The sequence below is a fragment of the Pyrus communis genome, chromosome 4, assembly GCF_963583255.1.
Source record: "Pyrus communis chromosome 4, drPyrComm1.1, whole genome shotgun sequence".
NCBI classification, from domain to species: domain Eukaryota; kingdom Viridiplantae; phylum Streptophyta; class Magnoliopsida; order Rosales; family Rosaceae; genus Pyrus; species Pyrus communis.
The window spans coordinates 8,575,015-8,593,610 of record NC_084806.1 but is presented as its reverse complement, the minus strand read 5'-3'; the positions used below and the strand labels follow the sequence as shown (position 1 = coordinate 8,593,610).

Sequence of the window (18,596 nt, the reverse complement as noted above, 5' to 3'; positions counted from 1 at the left end):
AGGAAGGGATCCGGAGAAGATCCCTTTCCCTTCTTTGCATGCCTTTTTTTTTTTTTTAATTGTGAATATTGAAGAAGAAAAAATAAAGTTACCATAAGTGTGAGAAAACCGGACATGCATGGAAGAAAGAATGGTACAACAATTCGCCCAATTCAACTGAAAAAAGCCAAGGCACCTGAGAAGATCTTATAAACATAGCAATGCCAAAAGATCTTGCAAAGCATCCAAGACAATGACCAAAATGATCATAGAAAATACCACCAAACCAGCCATGCCCAGCAAAATACCACCAAAACCAGCCATGCTCGAAGCATTCCACCAAAACCAGTCATGCATCTTTATAAGCTTACATGTAAAGTAACTTCAATGTTGCCAGATGTATATCCAATTCTCTTTTATCTCTCTCACCGGTGATAAAGTCATCTCATTGACATACCAGCATCTCGTCAAATGTATATCCATTTCTCTCTCTCTCTCTCTTATCACATGATAAAAATTGTGCAGGACACACCACAAAACAGTGGATCCTTCCACAAACATAATACATTTTCCTTTTTGGTTGGACATTACATTGAATAAAAATTAACATCTTGGATCAAATTACCCCAAGGTATTGTTGTGTTGGACCCCTAAATTTTGGGAAAATTCAAATCAATTGTCTGCCTCAAGGGGCAACAGCAGTCTTAGCATGAAACCACAAGAGCATTCTACCAGTGCAGATTAGCTTCAAATGAATTAAAACAGCAACACAATATGTAACGAAAGAGCGATTAATTTTATAAAACTACGTGTTCACGGACTAATTCTCCGGCTGCAGCTGCTGCAAACAATATATATGAGGCAATAACAAAAAGGAAGCCCTCTGTTGAAGACAGTTAGCACTCTTACAAATCTTCTTACAAGTTTGCAGCTTGTTTAGAGATCACATCAAGTTTGGAGAGAGGCACCTATCGACTCTGTATATACAACCATTTTCGATAAAGTTAAGCCCGGGATATCAGCCTATCAGATCAATCCTTACAGCCCTTCACCAGAAACATAAAACTGGAGGAAGCAGCATTGCTAACACCCATCCCACAATGGAAAAAGTTTGATTACCTGATCGATCGGCAATTTCACAATAAGAGCATGCTGCTGCATTAGAAGAACTGCGGAGAATGGAGATGCCCAGTGCGAGACTAGGGGATTCTTGGAGCGTACTGTTGCCTTCAAAGATCTCAATCAGACAACAACGCCAGACTCAGCTCCAGAAGCCTGATCACTTTGATTATCTTCAACACTAATCTGATCATTTTGATTGCCTTCAGCACTAATCTGATCAATCTGATTACCATCAGCACCAATCTCCTGCTCCAAGTAGTAGATCTTGTCGTTCATACCTTCCTTACTATACGCCTCAACCATGAGAGAGTATGTTGTGGAATCCGGTTGACATTGCTTATCTTTCATCCGGTTGAAAACTCTCTCCATCTCCATCAAATCCTCTGCCTTTGCACATGCAGCTATCACCGCATTATAAAATGTGGTATTCTCAGGTATCTCAAACTTTCCAGCCAACTGAATGCTGCTAACCACCTTATGAAAGAGGCCTGCTTTGGCATACCCATTAATAAGGCAGCAGAATGTTTTGGTGTCTGCTTTCATGCCCTCAGCACGCATCTGTTCAAATGTGTATTCCATGTTTTTTGCATCTCCTACGTCCGCAAAAGCCTCAATCACATTGTTGTAAGTTGCGGTTGTCCATGGGAATTGAAGCTTGCGCATGTACTCCATCACAGTTGACATCTTATCATACAACCTCTTCTTCCCATAAGCACCAATCAGAATGTTAAAAGTGCGAGTTTCTGGCTCAATCCCAAAATCACGGAATTTCTCATACCACCTCTCCATCATATCTATCTGACCCTTGTTTCCAAACACACTAAGGATAACATTCATTGTCCAGACATCTGGCTTGCAACTTGTACCCTCCAGCATCCCGGACAACACCTTTTCCATCTGGTCATACTTCCCAGCCTTACCATATCCACTCAACACGATGTTTTGGGTAACTGTGTTTGGAATTATCAACCGCTCAGCCATTTCCTCATACAAGGACTCAACTAAGTCAAACTTCAAATGATCAATGCAAACCTTAATCAAGGTACTATAGGTAAAAACGTCAGGCTGGCATTGTGGGAGGGTCTTCATCAGGTTGAGAACAGAAAATGCCTCGTCAATCAGATTGTTCCGACAATAAGCCGTGAGCAGGGCTGTGTAAAGTTCAAGAGTTGGTTCACAGCCCTCTTCAACCATTGTATCGAAAAGCTGGCGGGCACGATTGGGTTGGCTGCACCTTCCAAACAGCCCAATGAGTTTCATGTAAGTCCCTTCTTTCGGTTGATAAAATGGTTGCTCTCTAAGCATGTCAAACACCTGAACAGTCCATAGTACACAATTTCATCATACATTTTCCAAACAAAAACACCCAATTAATTCTAATTCCATTAAAATTAGTCAGATAAAAAATTACATTTTTCAAGAACATGGTTCTAAAAACTAAATTGGGTAAGCATTAAAACACCATTTAAAAAAAAAATTGAAGCAATTTGCATTCATCAAACTAAAAACCCAGAGGAAAAAGATGAAAATTTTGTTAACTTTTGTTTAGATTAAGAGCAAAAACCTCAAGAGCTTGGAGCCACTGCTTCTTGTCAATGGCGTCGGAGAGGGCTTCGGTGACGGTGTTCACCCAGGCCTTGGCATTGTTCTTCCGGTCCAGCTTCTTCTTCACATTTTTCAAAGGGGGTTTTCTGTAAACCGCCGGAATCGACGTCTCCGAGACCCCCGGGAACTCCCCTTGCTTCCAGTGCTTCTTTTTGGTCTCCGAAGACGGATAGGAAGTGGAACGAGCGGGGGGCTTTCTGTAAGTCGCCGGAGTCGACGTCTCTGAGACGCCAGGGAATTCGCCTCGCTTCCAGTGCTTCTTTCTGGTGTCGGAAGACGGAGATGAAGTGGAGCGACCGGGGGGTTTCCTGTAATTCGCCGAGGTCGACGTCTCCGAGACGCCTGGATACTCACCTTTCTTCCAGTGCCTCTTTCTGGTGTCGGAAGAAGGAGATGAAGTGGAGCGACGGCTTACAGCTGGGGAGGTGAATGCACGGAGGAGCAGCTTAAAGTTGGGGTATTGGGGTTTCTGGGCAGCGGTGGAGTTTTTGTTGAGAGGGAGAGGATGAGGGAGGAGAGAGGAAGAGAAGGAGAGAGAGATTGAAGAAGCCATGGATGGATGGCTTCGGCCTGCAAAATTGCTAAAGCAGTGGGCAACAAGTAGCGAGTAGCGAGTAGCGAGCAGCGAGCAGTGAGCAGCGAGCAGTGAGGTGGGTTTTAGAAGCAGGGCCGTTTAAATGACTTCTTTACCCTTTATTTTCTTATCCTCAAAGTACACTTTTTTTTCTTTTTTTTTTTATGAAGTTTTAACAAAAAACTTGAGGTACTGTTCACTTTAACAAAAAATCATATTTTTACACTAAAAAATCAATCTCATTACTATTTACTTTACCCTTTATTTTGTCTTTATTATTAAAACTCAAAGTTTTCAAGCCCTTTTCATTAGTTTTCTTTTCTTTTTTTAGTTTCTTTTTTAATTATTTTTTCCTTGAATTTGAGACAATTTAAAAAAATACGTTAGAAGGGGTGAAATTCCCCATAGTCTTTTCGAATCTGAAAATGATAGATAATCGTAATTTGCTACCAGTTGTCTTCTTTTTAAAAAAAAATAAAAAAAATTAGAAGACTTGAAGTAAATAGAAGACAACTAATCGCAGCAAGTAGTTATCATATCCAAATACGATAATACTCAAATACGATGAAAATTGTTCATTTGAGAGAATATCTGACCATCCAACTAGTTATCATATCTAAGTTTCTCTCAACAAGAAGTAATGAGAAACTACGGTGGGGCTACCTGTTTAGATCATCTCTTAAAGAGACCAACATGGAGTCGTTTTAGACCAAAATATAAGATCCTAAGTTTTTAAAAGAGATGTCTAACAAATGACGTAGTGAGCCCCTCTAACAATAATCTTCAATTACGAAGTTCTTCCACTATACTAACCTTGTTAGTGTGCTTATGCTTATATGAGCTCAAATAATGAACGAGGTTCTGGTAATTGGATACAACGAGAGATCAAGGTTCGATTTCCTTCAACGTAACCCAACAAAATAAAAAATAAATAAAAATTTGACGAACACCTCAAAATTTAAATTTAATTTACACAGAAAAATCAAACACAAATTATTTGCCATCCAGTTTGTAACACTGTTATACAAATACAAATACAAATACAATCAAAGAGTTGCTTTCTCGTCTATTTAGTCGGTCAATAAATATACTCCTATGTACGTGAAAAGAAATGGTCCATAACCTGTCACTATAGATTAATACACGTAAACTATACCTTAACTTGAACCAAACTTCAAGTGTTCCCACCGGAACGGCTCGAACACAAAAAGAACTTCCGGCGTGCTTTTAAAGAGCAAGGCCACACAAACGCAGACAGCAGCAACAACCACCATTGACAGCATTGCCGGCCTGTACACAAGTGACCGTGTGGTGCTGTGAGCTGGTTTCTGTTCACATAACCTGCAGTGTCGCAAGATTGCTTTTATTTCGTTCTTTTCAGTTTCCAAGCTGGCTACTCTTGATGATTTATCTGCATCGGACTGCTTCTGCTTTCCGTTTCTGTCTAATGTGAGGCCAGGGATGTCAAGCACCACATGCCCGCTTTCTAGTGTCTTGCTGATTTTCCGCTGGACAATTTGGACATAGGAGTAGTGGCTTCGAAGGCATGCATAATCGTATGGTGTCAATCCTGTGCTGTCTCGAGCGTTTTTCCATGCTTTAATTCCCACCTAAAGAAAGTACACCCGTATCAACATGATGAATGGATTATCCAACAATAAAGAAATTTCATAATAGCAGTCCTAAACACATCGTTGAAACTAGAACGGTGAATAGAATCAAATTTCATTTATCATCATTGGTATACAATATATGCTAGACTATTGGGATCAAAATTTTTAACGGCAGTCCTATTTGATTTCAAGTTGAATGCAGAATTTGGGTGTTTGATTTCAGCTGTGACAGAGTTAGCATGCATTTAGATGAACCAGCGAAAAGTGATTTCTACGTAGATTTAGAAGAAAAGATTATGTTGCAATTCTGATCAGGGAGATATTACCTTTCCAGGATCATCCGTTAAGGCATCCAATACTTGCTCACAGCCATCAGTACTGGCGGCAATATGAAGAGGAGTCAACCCCATGGGCCCAAAAACATCAGGTTTAAACAAGAAACTGTTGCCGTCCTTGTCAACTTGTTTGTTCTGCTCAGATCCTGTCAAACCTGGGACAAATCTTAATAAAAATTCCACCATATGTCTGCCATTTCTTCGAACAGCTCTGTGGAGGAGACCCATATCCAGTAATGCAGACTCAACAGAAGGATGTTTTCCAGCATCGACAGTACCATCAAACAGAATGCCCAAGAGTTTTTTCACTACAGCACACCAATCATGGTCAATGGAGAACTCCATGAGCAACCTGAACCGTCCAAAGGGAAATAGATCCAGATTGGGATCCAATTGACCCAGTCTAAACTTAACGCGACTTCTATGGAGGAGCCAACCCAATTCATGTATAAAGTCCAAGGCTTGGTTCTTGGCTTCCACTTTTTCAGGTCCAGACTGGATGTCATCATCAGTCTCAGCCGCCTCAATCACATCTTCCAGCATACAAATCTCGGAGCATACTTCCTGCTCTGCAACTATAAATGGAAAGAAGCTACTACTGAGACCATGATCTTCAACCTGACATAAAAAATTTGACCAAAAAAATGAGAACCATAGAATTCATGTGTCGTTCAGAAAGAGAAACAAATGCTATATGGAGAGGATTGTGTTAAGGCGCTGTCTAGAAACAAATCCTATACACAGCGCATTCACAAGAAAGATGTATGACACTTGGCTCGTTCCAAATGTACATTACAAACGGAGGAAGGGGGAAGGGACAATTAGGAATACAACAGCACCTCAATGAATCCTCGCCCAGTAATATTTGGTATAGAGCAGGAGAATCTGAGGCATTGCTGCTCATCATCCTCAACAGAGCTATCCGCATCATCCATCAAGTCATAACAAGTTTCTTGCACCAGATACTTCCCTTCTAGAGCACAGAGTAACCTGTCAAGACTCAAGATCTAGAATTTAGTAGTTGCGGGAATATCAAAAACAAAGTAATGACGCATGAATGAACGATGAAAGAACCTTGTGGTGGAACGAGAAAGGTTAAGGCCTTTTACTACAAATTCAGCTCTCTCAGATAAGGAGATCGCAATTGGTTTGATGCATGATATCCTGCAACTTTTATCCGTTTTAAGAGGCAAGGGTGTGTCTAACACAACTTCACCTGCAGGACAGACATAACTAATCAAAATGTCTCTCTTACAAGATAATTGTTTTTGGTCAACCTCATTATGACTAGAAAATAAAAAAAGAAAGCATGACCAAAATCAATAAAGCATAATGGAAAACCAAAACAGCAAGAAAGCATGACCCTAAATACACAAATGTGTACAGAGACACAGATGAGAGAGAGAGAAAGAGAGAGAGCACAAACCATTGTATGTAAATGCTACAAAATGTTGCACCCTTGTATACACCCATCCTGTTCTCCAAAAAGGATCATCCGCAGCATCTAGAAGTGTTTTCAAACTGGATCCCAGATGACAACAGAACTGTATGCAAAAATAATTTAATGACATAAATCCATAATAATTAAGGACATGAAGAAAAAGTCTTCCTCATACAAAGATCAGCCAACTACGTTCAAGCATCCAGAAGCATACCTCCTCCCACGTGGATTTTTCAAGACGAAGGTAAATTGTCAAAATGATACAGCCCGGCCTTATGTAGCTTTCAATGTTCGTAGGACTGTGGGATAGCCAGTCGAGGATCTGGATATTCAGATCATTTATAAAAATCATGTTGTCTGTGGAATGAAACACCAAAATACATTGAAAAGTCGCAAAATCAAGGGAAAAATAATACCTGTGATCGCAGAGCAAACGGAAGTTCACTTGGGTCTTTTCCAAATAGTTTAAAAACAATTCGGTCTGTGCGACTCTGATATGTGGCAGAAAAAGAGCGGTTAAGAAACGTAAAATTGCAGATACATTCTACATACTGGCCCTTTACATAAATAATGCATGTTCCATAGGATTGCTATAACCACCTAGTAACTTTAGCCTCAATTCTATTAACAGTATCAAGCAGATGTGTACACAATGAGTGTGTTTGTGTGTGCGTGCGCTTGCGCTTGTAAACTGCCATATTGGTTTGACTGAAGAGGATAACTGATCTCAAATTTTACGTCACAATTGAAGCATTTCTTAGATATATGCCATAACCAAGTGGCGAGGCGCACTTCACCTCACCATTGTTTGGACGATCAATGGGAAAGATACCCAGATAAGTTCAGAACAGAAAACATGACTGCCTAACTACTCTCAAGGATAGAACAAAGCTATTCTACTATCCAAACAAAAGGACAAGTTATATGCGTATAATGATTAATGACCATTGACAGATTAGTCCCTAGTCTCAGGGGGAAAAAAAGATGACTCCAGTTCTGTACACAATGAAATGAAAGACTAAACTGTTGAGGTCCTTCAATATAATCTGATGAACATGAGCAGTGGGCTGAGCATCATCCACGACAAAGGCATTTTTAAGCATTACATTACCAAGCAATTATATAGGGAATAGATGCAACTACAACAAGGATATACCTGAGCCTCTCCACTAGAACTTGATGGTGACTGAGTAGAAGTTAAGTCTGAATTTCCGCTTGTCTGAGGTGGGCTTGACTTGTGAGAATCGCGCTGCATCCATGAAGGAAAACCAGGAGATGCAGTGCCTGGACTTGCAGGAACATGAGTATTCCCTAGGTTCTCTACAAAGTCCTGTGAATCATCATATGTACTATTTAAATCAATGTCATTCAACTGGAACCTTCTGCTTGTAGGTTCGGGTGTAACTGATTTGGATTCCGAACTGTCTCTTGATGCTGGTAATATTGAACAATGTCCTTTAGGCCTTAATGGGTCCTCAGGATTAACACCATCATCCATATCTAGCACCTTTCGTGCAGTCTGGACAGATGTCCCACTGTTAAATAAACCTTGAGATCCCTGCAGCAATTTAGATACGTTTCTTCCATCAGCCATACCAGCAACATTGGCTAAGCTCCTCAACAAATTAGATACGACATCCTGGTCCTTTGTTTGATCAGAACTACTAGCTGCAATTTATAAATGGCATAATATGTGGATTTAAATAAGTCTAAGATACAATGTCTCAGTAAGATAGAATAATTGAATGTGCAAAGAATAAGGCAAGTACTTACAGTGCATATTCGAGAGTATTCTCAGCAAGCTAATCAATAGATAACTGCTTCCACTTTCATTATTTAAAGAGCCTCCATTAACTGCAGTATCAGGATTTGTTTTTCTTCTCCTCCTATTATGGCCAGCCAAACGCCTACGGCAACTTCTCTTCCCTTCATCAAACTCTTGAAGAGCATGAAACCTGTCCATGAGTGTTAACCATGTTACATTTCATTCAAACAAAGAAAACTCTGCAGAACTCACAATACTAAAAAAAAAAGATTGATGAACAGCCATGGACAACAAACGCATAACAAGAAACTTACACAACCAAACTCTGTATTTCATCTTAATTCAAAGAAAATTGTGGAAATGTTTCGACAACCAAGAAATAACAATAGAATGGTACCAACCTGCTACACTGTTGACAGAATCGCTGCATAACATTTCCAACCAGTGCTTTAGTTGCCTTTGAATGCATATCACAGACCTTATGCCGCCGGTGGTAATCCTTGGCACTGCTAAGATCAGCCTTACAGTCCTCCACCTGACAAACTGCGCGGTTTGAAGTAGTCCCAACTAACCTTGTTTTCTTCCCAGTTTGTACTTCTTCTTCCATAACGGGGTAAGTTTGCCCACCGAGCTTAAGATTAAGAGATGCAGCTTCATCATTCAACTCTCCGTTTTCCACAAAAACATCCCTTCTCCGTTTCTCCAATTCTCTTGTACCTTTCTCATTCCCCGGACCGATATTATCCGAACCAGAAGAACTGTTGGACAAACCAGCATCAAACAGAGTTTCTGGCCTGACCGGAAAAAACTGCCTACTCCTACCATCAGATGGTGTAGAATTCAATGGACTAGCAGTAAAAAGATCACCATCCCATTTCCAACCATTCAAATCCCATTCCATACTCCTTTTCCCGACTCCCGTCAAATCCGGCACCATCACACCACCCTTTCCTCCGAATTCAGACTCCACAGATCAAGATACAAAAAACCCCGAAATATTACAGCGCACCAATTCAAACTCCACCAAATACAAACACCCAATTGAACCAAAAAAAAAATAAAAAAATCAAGAGATCAAACTATAAATTTCACCCCAAAACAAAGAACCAATAACACTACAGCCCCAGAAATTTCTTGAAATTGTTCTTTCCAACAACCCCAGAAAACCAACAACAGCAACCCAGCATATGAAAGGAGCTGAACTACAGCTGCCCAGAACCCAAAATCCACCAATTAGCCACTTATTCTCTCAACATCTCAGTACAAAACCCCATACTTGTAAGCCCACAATTACATCCTGGCAATGCTTCCAACTCCATGGAAAGAAACTTGAGCTGAAAGAACTTCAAGAACTAATCTTTTTTTTTTTTTTTGGTCAAAGAACTAATCTTTTTATGTGGAAATAAAGAGGAGAGAGAGTGATGAGAGAGAAACTCGCCGGCAGGTTGGTGAATTGTTGGGAGGTGAGCTGAGAGCTGACGAAGAAGTGGCTGAGATCGCAGGATGAGGCAGAGAGAATATAGGACCCCGAGGCAAAACTAATCAGCTTCGGCACATGAAAATTAGGGAAAGGTTGGCAAAAAGGCACCCTCTCTCTGTATAAATGCGGTTTCAGTGGGAAGAGAGAGAGTGAGGAAAGAGGAGACAGGTGTGGTGGTGGTCACTTGTCTTTTAGAAGCTAGGGCACTCAAATGACATGTTTCTCCTTTTCTTTTCAACATGAAACTAAATTAGCGTTACAAGTCACGAGATGCATTATTTTATTAATATAATAAAAAAATATGCGATATAATTAATAATATTAATATGTTTCAGTTCTATGATACGTTAATAAATAGTATATTCACGTAGAACGAATAGTAAAACTACTTGACCATGATCGCAGCACATCGAAAAATTGTTCCACCCATCAAACAACTCTCTCACTTGTCCACTACACTTCCATTTGAAATGATTGTGTTGTTAACTCAAGATCAAGATTTAATGATTGAATCATTGGCAATTAAAACCAAAGAGTAGTTCAAATAAAACGACATAATAATTGGAAAAAATAGTATTTACTGTCAAAATTGATAAAATAGTTGAAAAAGTTAAAGAAAATTATGCTTGTGTTTTGTATAGTGTGTAGAAACGATGAATCGGACATATCGTAGCGGACAACAATTTCAAATTAAAATATGAGTCAATATATGTCTCTGTGACTGGATTCCCTTTCCTATTATTTTAGGGATGTGATGTTCGCACGGTTTTTTTTTACTTCTGACGTGTATTTTTAATTTTCGATCGTTAAATCAGATGAATTGAAAGAGATCAAAGAACAAATTTAATAAGGACTGTGTGAAAAGTAAAATAAAATGGATTGATAGCACATCTCTTATGTTACTGTCCACTAAATTCCATTTTTCAGTTATTTTTTTCGCTAGTTAAAATAAATAAATTGGAGAAAAGCAACAAATTGCAAGTAGATAAGCTAGACAGTTTGACGCTTCCAAAAAACGAGACTATTGTATTTAGAGTAGTACTATATTTATCATCTAACTGTCCCATCATTTATGTCATATCTCTAATGGAAATAGATCCACCAACACATATAAACCCCGTCTTGTATTTAGGTACCATTTGACCCTACATGAGTAAGAACTTCCAAAGCACATAGATAGCCCCAACCTTTCTGAGTCGATCATACACTCTCATGAAGGAATGTGATTCATTATATTTTGGGACCACCCAGCTTTACGTAAATAGCAAATACAACTCACAATGCACCAATTCTAGTGAGAGTGGTCTAAACAACTTCGTGGTCAGGCTGCCCTACTAAATATTACCTCATGTTTAAGAGAGTTGTTTATAAGCGAAAGAGATTCCTAGTCCGAATCTTCTATCTCGTCGAAACCAATGTTTGTAGGTGTTCTATCAACATTTTATATTACTATTCATTTTTGTTTTATTCTCTATAAAAAAAATAATATAAAATGTTGACGTGACTTAACCGTAACCACACAAAATAGGAAGATACGGGGAGGGCACCGGAAGTGGAGGACAGACAATCCTTGTCCCTCAACAATACAACCTCCTGGTGAGGAATCCTCAAAAGACCATATAGATAAACATACAAAAACAACCCAAAAGGCCGTTTTCATGTCCACTTAAATCGGTCAATAATTCTATTTACTTCCATCTTTCCGCATACATACTTTATATGAACTATCATTAATACATACCGTGCAACACGTCTCGTCGAAATCTTAACGGATACGAAAACCGGTACATTATTTGCCCTACAGAGTTATAGGTTCATATATATGATTAACAGAAACGGCCTAAAGCAAGATTTGAGAAGCGTAAACTGCCCTTAGCTAGTTCCATACTTCAAGCGTTCCCACGTGACAGGTGAGCTTTTGAATAGCAAGGCCGCGCAAACACAGACAGCAGCAATGGCTACCATTGACAGCATTGCCGGCCTGTACACAAGCGACCTAGTGTTGCCATATGCTAGTTTCATTTCACATAGCTTGCAATGTGCCTGCATTGATTTCATATCAATCCTGTCGGTCTCCAAGCTGGAGACTTTTGAAGACTTATGCCCGTCTAATTGTTTCTTCTTGCTGCTGCTGTCTAAGATAACGCCAGGGATATCAAGCACCAAGTGCCTGCTTTCAAGTTTCTTGCTGATTTTCCTCTGGACAATTTGGATGTAGGTGGAGCAGCTTCGTTGACATGCATAATCATTTGGTGTCAATCCTGTACTGTCTCGAGCATTTCCCCAAGCTTTAATTCCCACCTAAAGAAGGCAGAAATATCAACATTTGTATGCTTGAAAATAGACGATTTGAAGTATCAAATTTCATGTGCGACACAGAATGAGCTGACACCAGTCAATTGTATGAGCAAATGGTCAAAGATGTAAGAGAAAAATGTATGCTGATGCAGACCTGTTGTCGGTTTTACCTCCAGTTAAAAAGAAAACTGTGTCAAAGAAGATCAATGAGAAATTACCTTTCCAGGATCATCAGTTAAGGCATCCAATATGTTCTCACATCCATCAGTACTGGCAGCAACATGAAGTGGAGTCAATCCCATCAGCCCAACTGCATCAGGCTTAAATAAGAATTTATCGCCGTCCCCACCAACCTGTTGCCCATCGTCCGATCCTGTTTTGCCTAACTCTTTATCTAGGACAAAACTTAACAAGAGTTCCACCATAGGCCTGCACTTTCTTCGCACAGCTCTGTGAAGGAGGCTCATATCCAACAATGCAAGCTCAATAGAAGGATGTTCTCCAGCGTCAACGGTACCCTCAAGCAGAATGCCTAAGAGTTTCTTCACTACAGCACACCAATCATGGTCCATGGAGAACTCCAAAAGCAGCCTGAACCGTCTAAAAGGAAATAGATCTAGGTTGGGATCCATGTGACCGAGTCTAAATTTAGTGTGACCTCTATGAAGGAGCCAACCCAATTCATTTATAAAGTCCATCGCTTGGTTCTTGGCTTCCAATTTTTCAGGTTCTGCTAGGATGTCATCGGCAGTCTCAGCCCCCTCAATCGCACCCTCCAGCATACAAATCTCTGAACATACTTCCTGCTCGGCAACTATAAATGGAAAGAAGCTGCTGCTGAGACCATGATCTTCAACCTGAGATAAAAATAAACAAAATAACAATAATATAAAGAAAAATTTATTAAAAAGTCAGAAGATTCAGAACTCCCAGATTTCATATATTCTTCATGCACAAGTAGTTGTTCAAGACACAAGTCGTCCAATTTACTATGTCAAATCACAACACTGAAGAACTTTTGACAATTCAAAAAGAAATATCACTGGTAAGTATTTGTTAATCACAACCTGAAGGGTGGCCCCAACAGAGTTAAATATTTGTTACTGATCTTGCTCTGCTTAAAAATTTCATTTGTCTGTCATACAGACCTTAATTAACTATCAATTGGCAAGCTCACTTCAAGGGAAATGTAAAAATATATCAGGCAAATGACAGCACCTCAATGAATCCTCGGCCAGTAACATTTGGTATAGAGCAGGAGAATCTGAGGCACTGTAGCTGATCATTTTCAATGGTTGTATCAGCACCATCCACCAAGGCATAACAAGTTTCTTGGACTAGATACTTCCCTTCCAGAGCACAGAGCAACCTGTGATGAGCTAGGACTTAGTATTTTCCCAGTTATCCTGATAATTATTAATTCGTAAATAGCATCTAAAACTAGAGAGGTCCACACAATCATTGCAATTACTGAAAAAAGGTAATGGAGCTTTAATAAAAAATGATGAAGGATACCTTGTGGTGGCACAAGAAAGGTTAAACCCCTTTACTGCAATCTCAGTTCTTTGTGATAAAGAAACAGCAATTGGTTTGATGCATGATATCCTGCAGTTTTTATTGTTTTTCAGAAGTAAGGGTGTGTCTAAGACAACGTGACCTGCAGGACAGACATAACTAATCAAAAAGACTATTCTTTCGTAAGACCATTATTTTGGTAAATCCCTAAATGCGTTAATAGATATGTGAACGAATAACAAAATAAAGCAAGACATACATACATGGACCTCTGTGTGTGTGCATGCACACATGTCACAGACATATGCATAAAAAATAGATGTTTGTGTATGCGCACGTACATATCACAGACATACGAATAAAAAATAGGTGTGTGTGTGTGTGCGCGTGAGAGAGAGAGAGAGAGAGCAAACCATTGTACGTAAATGCTACAAAATGTTGCACCCTAGTATATACCCATCCTGTTGTCCAGAAAGGATCATTGGCAGCATGTAAAAGTCGTTTCAAAATGGATCCCAGATTACGGCACAGCTGTATGCAAACATAATAATTAAGGACATGAAAAGAGATCTTCCTGATACAAAGATAGCAATCTACATTCTGGCATCTGCACAGAAGCATACCTCCTCCCACGTGGATTTTTCTAGACGGAGGTAAACTGTCAAAATGACACATCCCGGCCTTATGTAACTTTCAATGTCTGTGGGACTGTGGGACAACCAGTCGAGAATCTGGATATTCAAAATATATCATAATACTGTTGCATGTGCGATGAAACACAATTTACATTGTGAAGAACTAAAATCAAGGCACCAAATATTACCTGTGATCGTAGAACAATTGGAAGATCATTTGGATCTTTTCCAAAGAGTTTAAAAACAATACGATCCGTGCGACTCTGAAACAGGCAGAAAAGGAGTGGTTAAGAGGCGTAACAGTGCAGAAACATTTTACACACTGGCCTTTCATACTAAAAAATATTAAAAAAAAGGATACTCGACTCTAACTGCTATAGCCTACAAACCTCCCATAGTTCAACTACAATTCTATTAACCTTATTATTAAGCAGAAGCATCCGCACACATTTATATATACAAAGCACCATACAAAAGAAGACAATCCAGCTCAAGTTTTACGTCACAACAGAATTATTTATTAGGTTAGGTAAGCCGTAACCAAGTACTTCATGTTTTTTCAATCAATTGACTAGGCAAATGGACAAGTCAAGAATGCAAAGCATAGCCACCTAAATGCTGAATTAAAGTGAGAACAAAGCTATTTTTCTATCCAACAGAAAGGGACAGGTTATGGCATATACAAGCATTAGTATACCCAGCAATAACTAGGAATGAAATGCAATTACAACAAGAATATACCTGAACCTCTCCACTAGAACTTGATGAAGTTGAGTAAGAAGTCCCACTTGTCTGAGGTGGGCTAGACTTTTGCAAATCCTGCCGCATCCATAAGGGAAAACCATGAGGCACTGTCCCTGAATTTACAGGGGATTGAGATTTCCCTAGGCTGGCCAAATAGTCCTGGGAATCGTCATATGTATTATTTAAATCAATGCCATTTAACTGGATCCTCCCTGTTGTAGCTTCTGGTGCAACTGATGTGGATGGAACTCTGTCTATTGAGGGAAATGGCTTGGTGGCATTTACACCCGAAACAACTTGCAGACCTCCATGATCGGCATCAACTGAAGATATTCTCCTGAAATCTGATGCAGGTACTGTAGAACACTGTTGCATAGGTCTTGAAGGGTCCTCACGATTAACATAGTCATTCATCTTAGAGGCTGAAACAGAAGGCTTACTTGGTTCACAGCCATTGGAAACTGTATCTAGGACCTTTTGTGCAGTCTGAGTTGATGTCCCACCATTTAGTAAACCTTGAGATGCCGTAAGCAATGCAGACATGTTCCTTCCATCAACTGTACCCGAAAGATTGGCTAGACTTTTCAAAAGATGAGAAAGCAAATCCTGATCCTTTGTTTGATCTGAACTATTAGCTGCATTTTATAGAAGGCATAAAAAAATGGAGTCGAATAAGCCACTTATGACAAGAAAAACTAACATAATCAATAAAATACTATAATAACATGATCGCTGAGACATAATTTCCTAAATAATTGTTTCTAGGGAATTAGAATTCAATTTAATAGGCCCATCGTTCATGCATCCTAGAATGTGAAATACGGACAGTCCAACAATCAGAGCAAGAAAGTGCAACAAACAATGGTGCATAGGATGAAATTCAAGCATACAAGGAGTGCTCTGGTATATAAAACTTGAAATAGTGAGTCATCAATTATTTTGGATAGGTATCTACATTGAATTTATATTATTAAAAAAAATTTAACTCTAAAAATAGAAAACTTTTGAATATTTTGACATGAATGTCTGCACAAAATTTTAACTTTCTATTGAATTAACCTCAGAAAAACTGAAAACTTTCCATGACTGGGCATCAATATTCAAATTTTCATCAAATTAACCTCAGAAAAACTAGCACTTTGTCATTCGTACAGAAAAAACAGTGCGCCTTAAGCAGTTAGGACTCATCAAGTAATATGTCATATCTCCACATGAAACAAATGAGTTGTTTATTGATATAGTCATTTTCCTACAAGCCTCAATCAAATAATGACAAAACCCAAGACCACAAGAACTTTGACATCAGCAGATGGCAATCAGCACACAATTCTATAACCAATTAACATATCAATTTATTGTCCAGGTAAAGCAGCCGGAAATTGAATGCCAATAAGATAAAGATTTACAGTGGATGTTGGAGAGTATTCTCAGCAAACTAATCAATAGATAACTGCTTCCTCTTTCATCATTCCATGAGCCTTCATTAACTACAGCATCAGGATTTGTTTTTCTTCTCCTCCTATTGTGGCCAGCCAAACGCCTACGACAACTTCTCCTTCCTTCATCAAACTCTTGAAGAACATGAAACCTGCCCATGAGTATAACCACATTGCAAATTCAACAAAAAAATCTGCAAACTTCGAGTATATCTAACACAGTGACGAACAGCTGTGGACCCAAATCATGAGAACAACAAACTCTGTATTTCATCTTCTAGAAACAATGTCTATAACTTACACAATCAAACTCTGTATTTCATCTTTTAGAAACGTCTATAAGAAATCAACAAATAAATGTCCTGGACCTTAATTAAAGAAAATTTTGAAATGTTTCTCACCATACAAGGACAACCATAGAATTGAACCAACCTGCTACACTGCTGACAGAACCGCTGCAAAACATTTCCCACCAGCGCTTTAGTTGCCTTAGAATGCATATCACAGACCTTATGTCGTCGGTGGTAATCCTTGGCATCGCTAAGATCAGCCTTACAGTCCTCCACCTGACAAACTGCCCGGTTTAAAGTAGTCCCAACTATCTTCGTCTTCTTCCCAGTTTGTACGTCTCCTTCCATGATTGGGTAAGCTTGCTCGCCAAGCTTGAGATTAAGACACCCAACTTCATTGTTTAACTCTTCATTTTCTACAATACTATCCCTTCTTCTTTTCTCCAGCTCTCTCTTACCTTTCTCATTCCCCGGACAGATGTCATCCGAACCAGAAGAAGAAGTGTTGGACAAACCAGCAGTGGAGGGAGTTTCCGGCGGCCCAAGCGGAAACAACTGCCTACTCCTACAATCAGATGGTGCAGCGTTCAAAGGACTAGCAGTAAAAAGATCACCATCCCATTGCCAATCATTTAAATCCCATTCCAAACTCTTTTTCCCAACCGCCTTCAAATCCGACACCGTCGGACTATAGAACTTCCGAGATCCGCCTCCGAAAGCCTCCATAAATCAAAATTCCACAAAAACCCAGAATTTTTATAATGGCAAAGTCCAATTCCACCAGATATAAATACCCAATTCAACAAGTAAAAACAAGGCCAGGTATGTAACCTTAGATTTCACCCAGAAATCAATAACTTTACACTACAAGACCATAAATTTCTGGCAATTATTCTCTCTAGGCTCACCAGAAATCCAAAAACAGTACACCACATAGCAACAGAGCTAAAACAGCAGCTGCCCATCTGCCCAAAATCCACAAATTACCCACTTATGCCCTCAAAATCCACACTAAAAACCCATCAATTCCATCAAGCAAAGATTCCAACCTTCACAAACAAACAGCTTCAAGAGCATAAAATTCTGCAGAAACGAATCGCAAAAACAAACAGAGAAACTTGCCGGCGAGAGCTGAGCTGGTAAATCCCAGCAAGAGCGGCGGAAGACGGATGAGATCGCCAGAGACGGAGGAGTCAGAGAGAATATAGCAATACAAAGCAGCAATTGAAAATTAGGAAAAGGTTAGGAAAAGACTCTGTATAAATGCGGTTTCAGTGGGGAAAGAGACAGCATTATGGGACTAATTTATTGATTAACAAATTAAATTATATGACGCAGTGGGAGCAAAGGAATCTACGCCTCCCGCTGTAAAAAAATACCAACACGGCTCTCCTGCTCTCTCTGTAGTGAGAGAAAGAGGAGAGAGAGAGACGTCTGTACTGACGTGGCCAATGGAAGTTGAAGATCTGATTGGAAAGGACAAGGATTGTCTGCGCTTTTACTTTCGATCTCTTTCTGTAGTCACGGTTAAATCATGTTAATATTTTATATTATTTTTTTTATAAAGATAATAAGATAAAAATAAATAGTAATATAAAATGTCAATGTAACTTAACCGTGATCATACAAAAAAGAAGGACATCAGAAATGGAATGGAAGACAATCTTGTCCGATTGGAAATTCAGAAACGTTTTTTTATTTTTTATTTTTTTTTTTTGAACTTTGCATTAATCCGAGTGAAAAACCCACGCGTTTCGGGGGAGA

At 39.3% G+C, this 18,596-nt stretch overlaps 2 protein-coding genes across 3 annotated transcripts; both read right to left on the bottom strand.

Moving 5' to 3' along the window:
- Nucleotides 1-882: 882 nt before the first annotated feature.
- LOC137731764 (pentatricopeptide repeat-containing protein At3g06430, chloroplastic-like) lies at nucleotides 883-3,314 on the bottom strand. 2 transcript variants are annotated; one of them, XR_011068291.1, is made up of 3 exons: nucleotides 2,666-3,314; nucleotides 1,099-2,415; nucleotides 883-956 (listed from the first exon to the last, which is right to left on the bottom strand). XR_011068291.1 is itself a non-coding variant. In XM_068470971.1 (2 exons), exons 1-2 carry the CDS (start codon nucleotides 3,257-3,259, stop codon nucleotides 1,222-1,224), a joined length of 1,788 nt encoding a protein of 595 aa, XP_068327072.1. In that variant the 5' UTR covers nucleotides 3,260-3,314; the 3' UTR covers nucleotides 883-1,221. The 2 variants fall into 2 exon arrangements, 1 of the variants encoding a protein (XP_068327072.1); XM_068470971.1 differs by having other exon boundaries at nucleotides 883-2,415.
- A 922-nt stretch (nucleotides 3,315-4,236) lies between these two features.
- On the bottom strand, nucleotides 4,237-18,100 carry LOC137731697 (uncharacterized). The gene is made up of 20 exons (XM_068470882.1): nucleotides 16,975-18,100; nucleotides 16,513-16,694; nucleotides 15,104-15,741; nucleotides 14,551-14,625; nucleotides 14,351-14,458; nucleotides 14,141-14,258; nucleotides 13,728-13,869; nucleotides 13,431-13,581; nucleotides 12,431-13,069; nucleotides 11,823-12,215; nucleotides 8,836-9,398; nucleotides 8,443-8,624; nucleotides 7,826-8,337; nucleotides 7,086-7,160; nucleotides 6,884-6,991; nucleotides 6,655-6,772; nucleotides 6,303-6,444; nucleotides 6,068-6,218; nucleotides 5,220-5,846; nucleotides 4,237-4,890 (listed from the first exon to the last, which is right to left on the bottom strand). The coding sequence occupies exons 1-20, from the start codon at nucleotides 17,556-17,558 to the stop codon at nucleotides 4,438-4,440; spliced, it is 5,961 nt and encodes a 1,986-aa protein (XP_068326983.1). The 5' UTR covers nucleotides 17,559-18,100; the 3' UTR covers nucleotides 4,237-4,437.
- Between the last annotated feature and the right edge of the window lie 496 nt (nucleotides 18,101-18,596).

Coding starts and splice junctions, on each gene's coding strand:
- LOC137731697 (XM_068470882.1), bottom strand. CDS start 17,558: ATGGAGGCTTTCGGAGGCGGATCTCGGAAGTTCTATAGTCCGACGGTG. Junction 15,742..16,512: donor AATACTCTCCAACATCCACT/GTAAATCTTTAT, acceptor TATAAAATGCAG/CTAATAGTTCAGATCAAACA. Junction 14,626..15,103: donor GTTCTAGTGGAGAGGTTCAG/GTATATTCTTGT, acceptor TGCCTGTTTCAG/AGTCGCACGGATCGTATTGT.
- LOC137731764 (XM_068470971.1), bottom strand. CDS start 3,259: ATGGCTTCTTCAATCTCTCTCTCCTTCTCTTCCTCTCTCCTCCCTCAT. Junction 2,416..2,665: donor AGTGGCTCCAAGCTCTTGAG/GTTTTTGCTCTT, acceptor TGGACTGTTCAG/GTGTTTGACATGCTTAGAGA.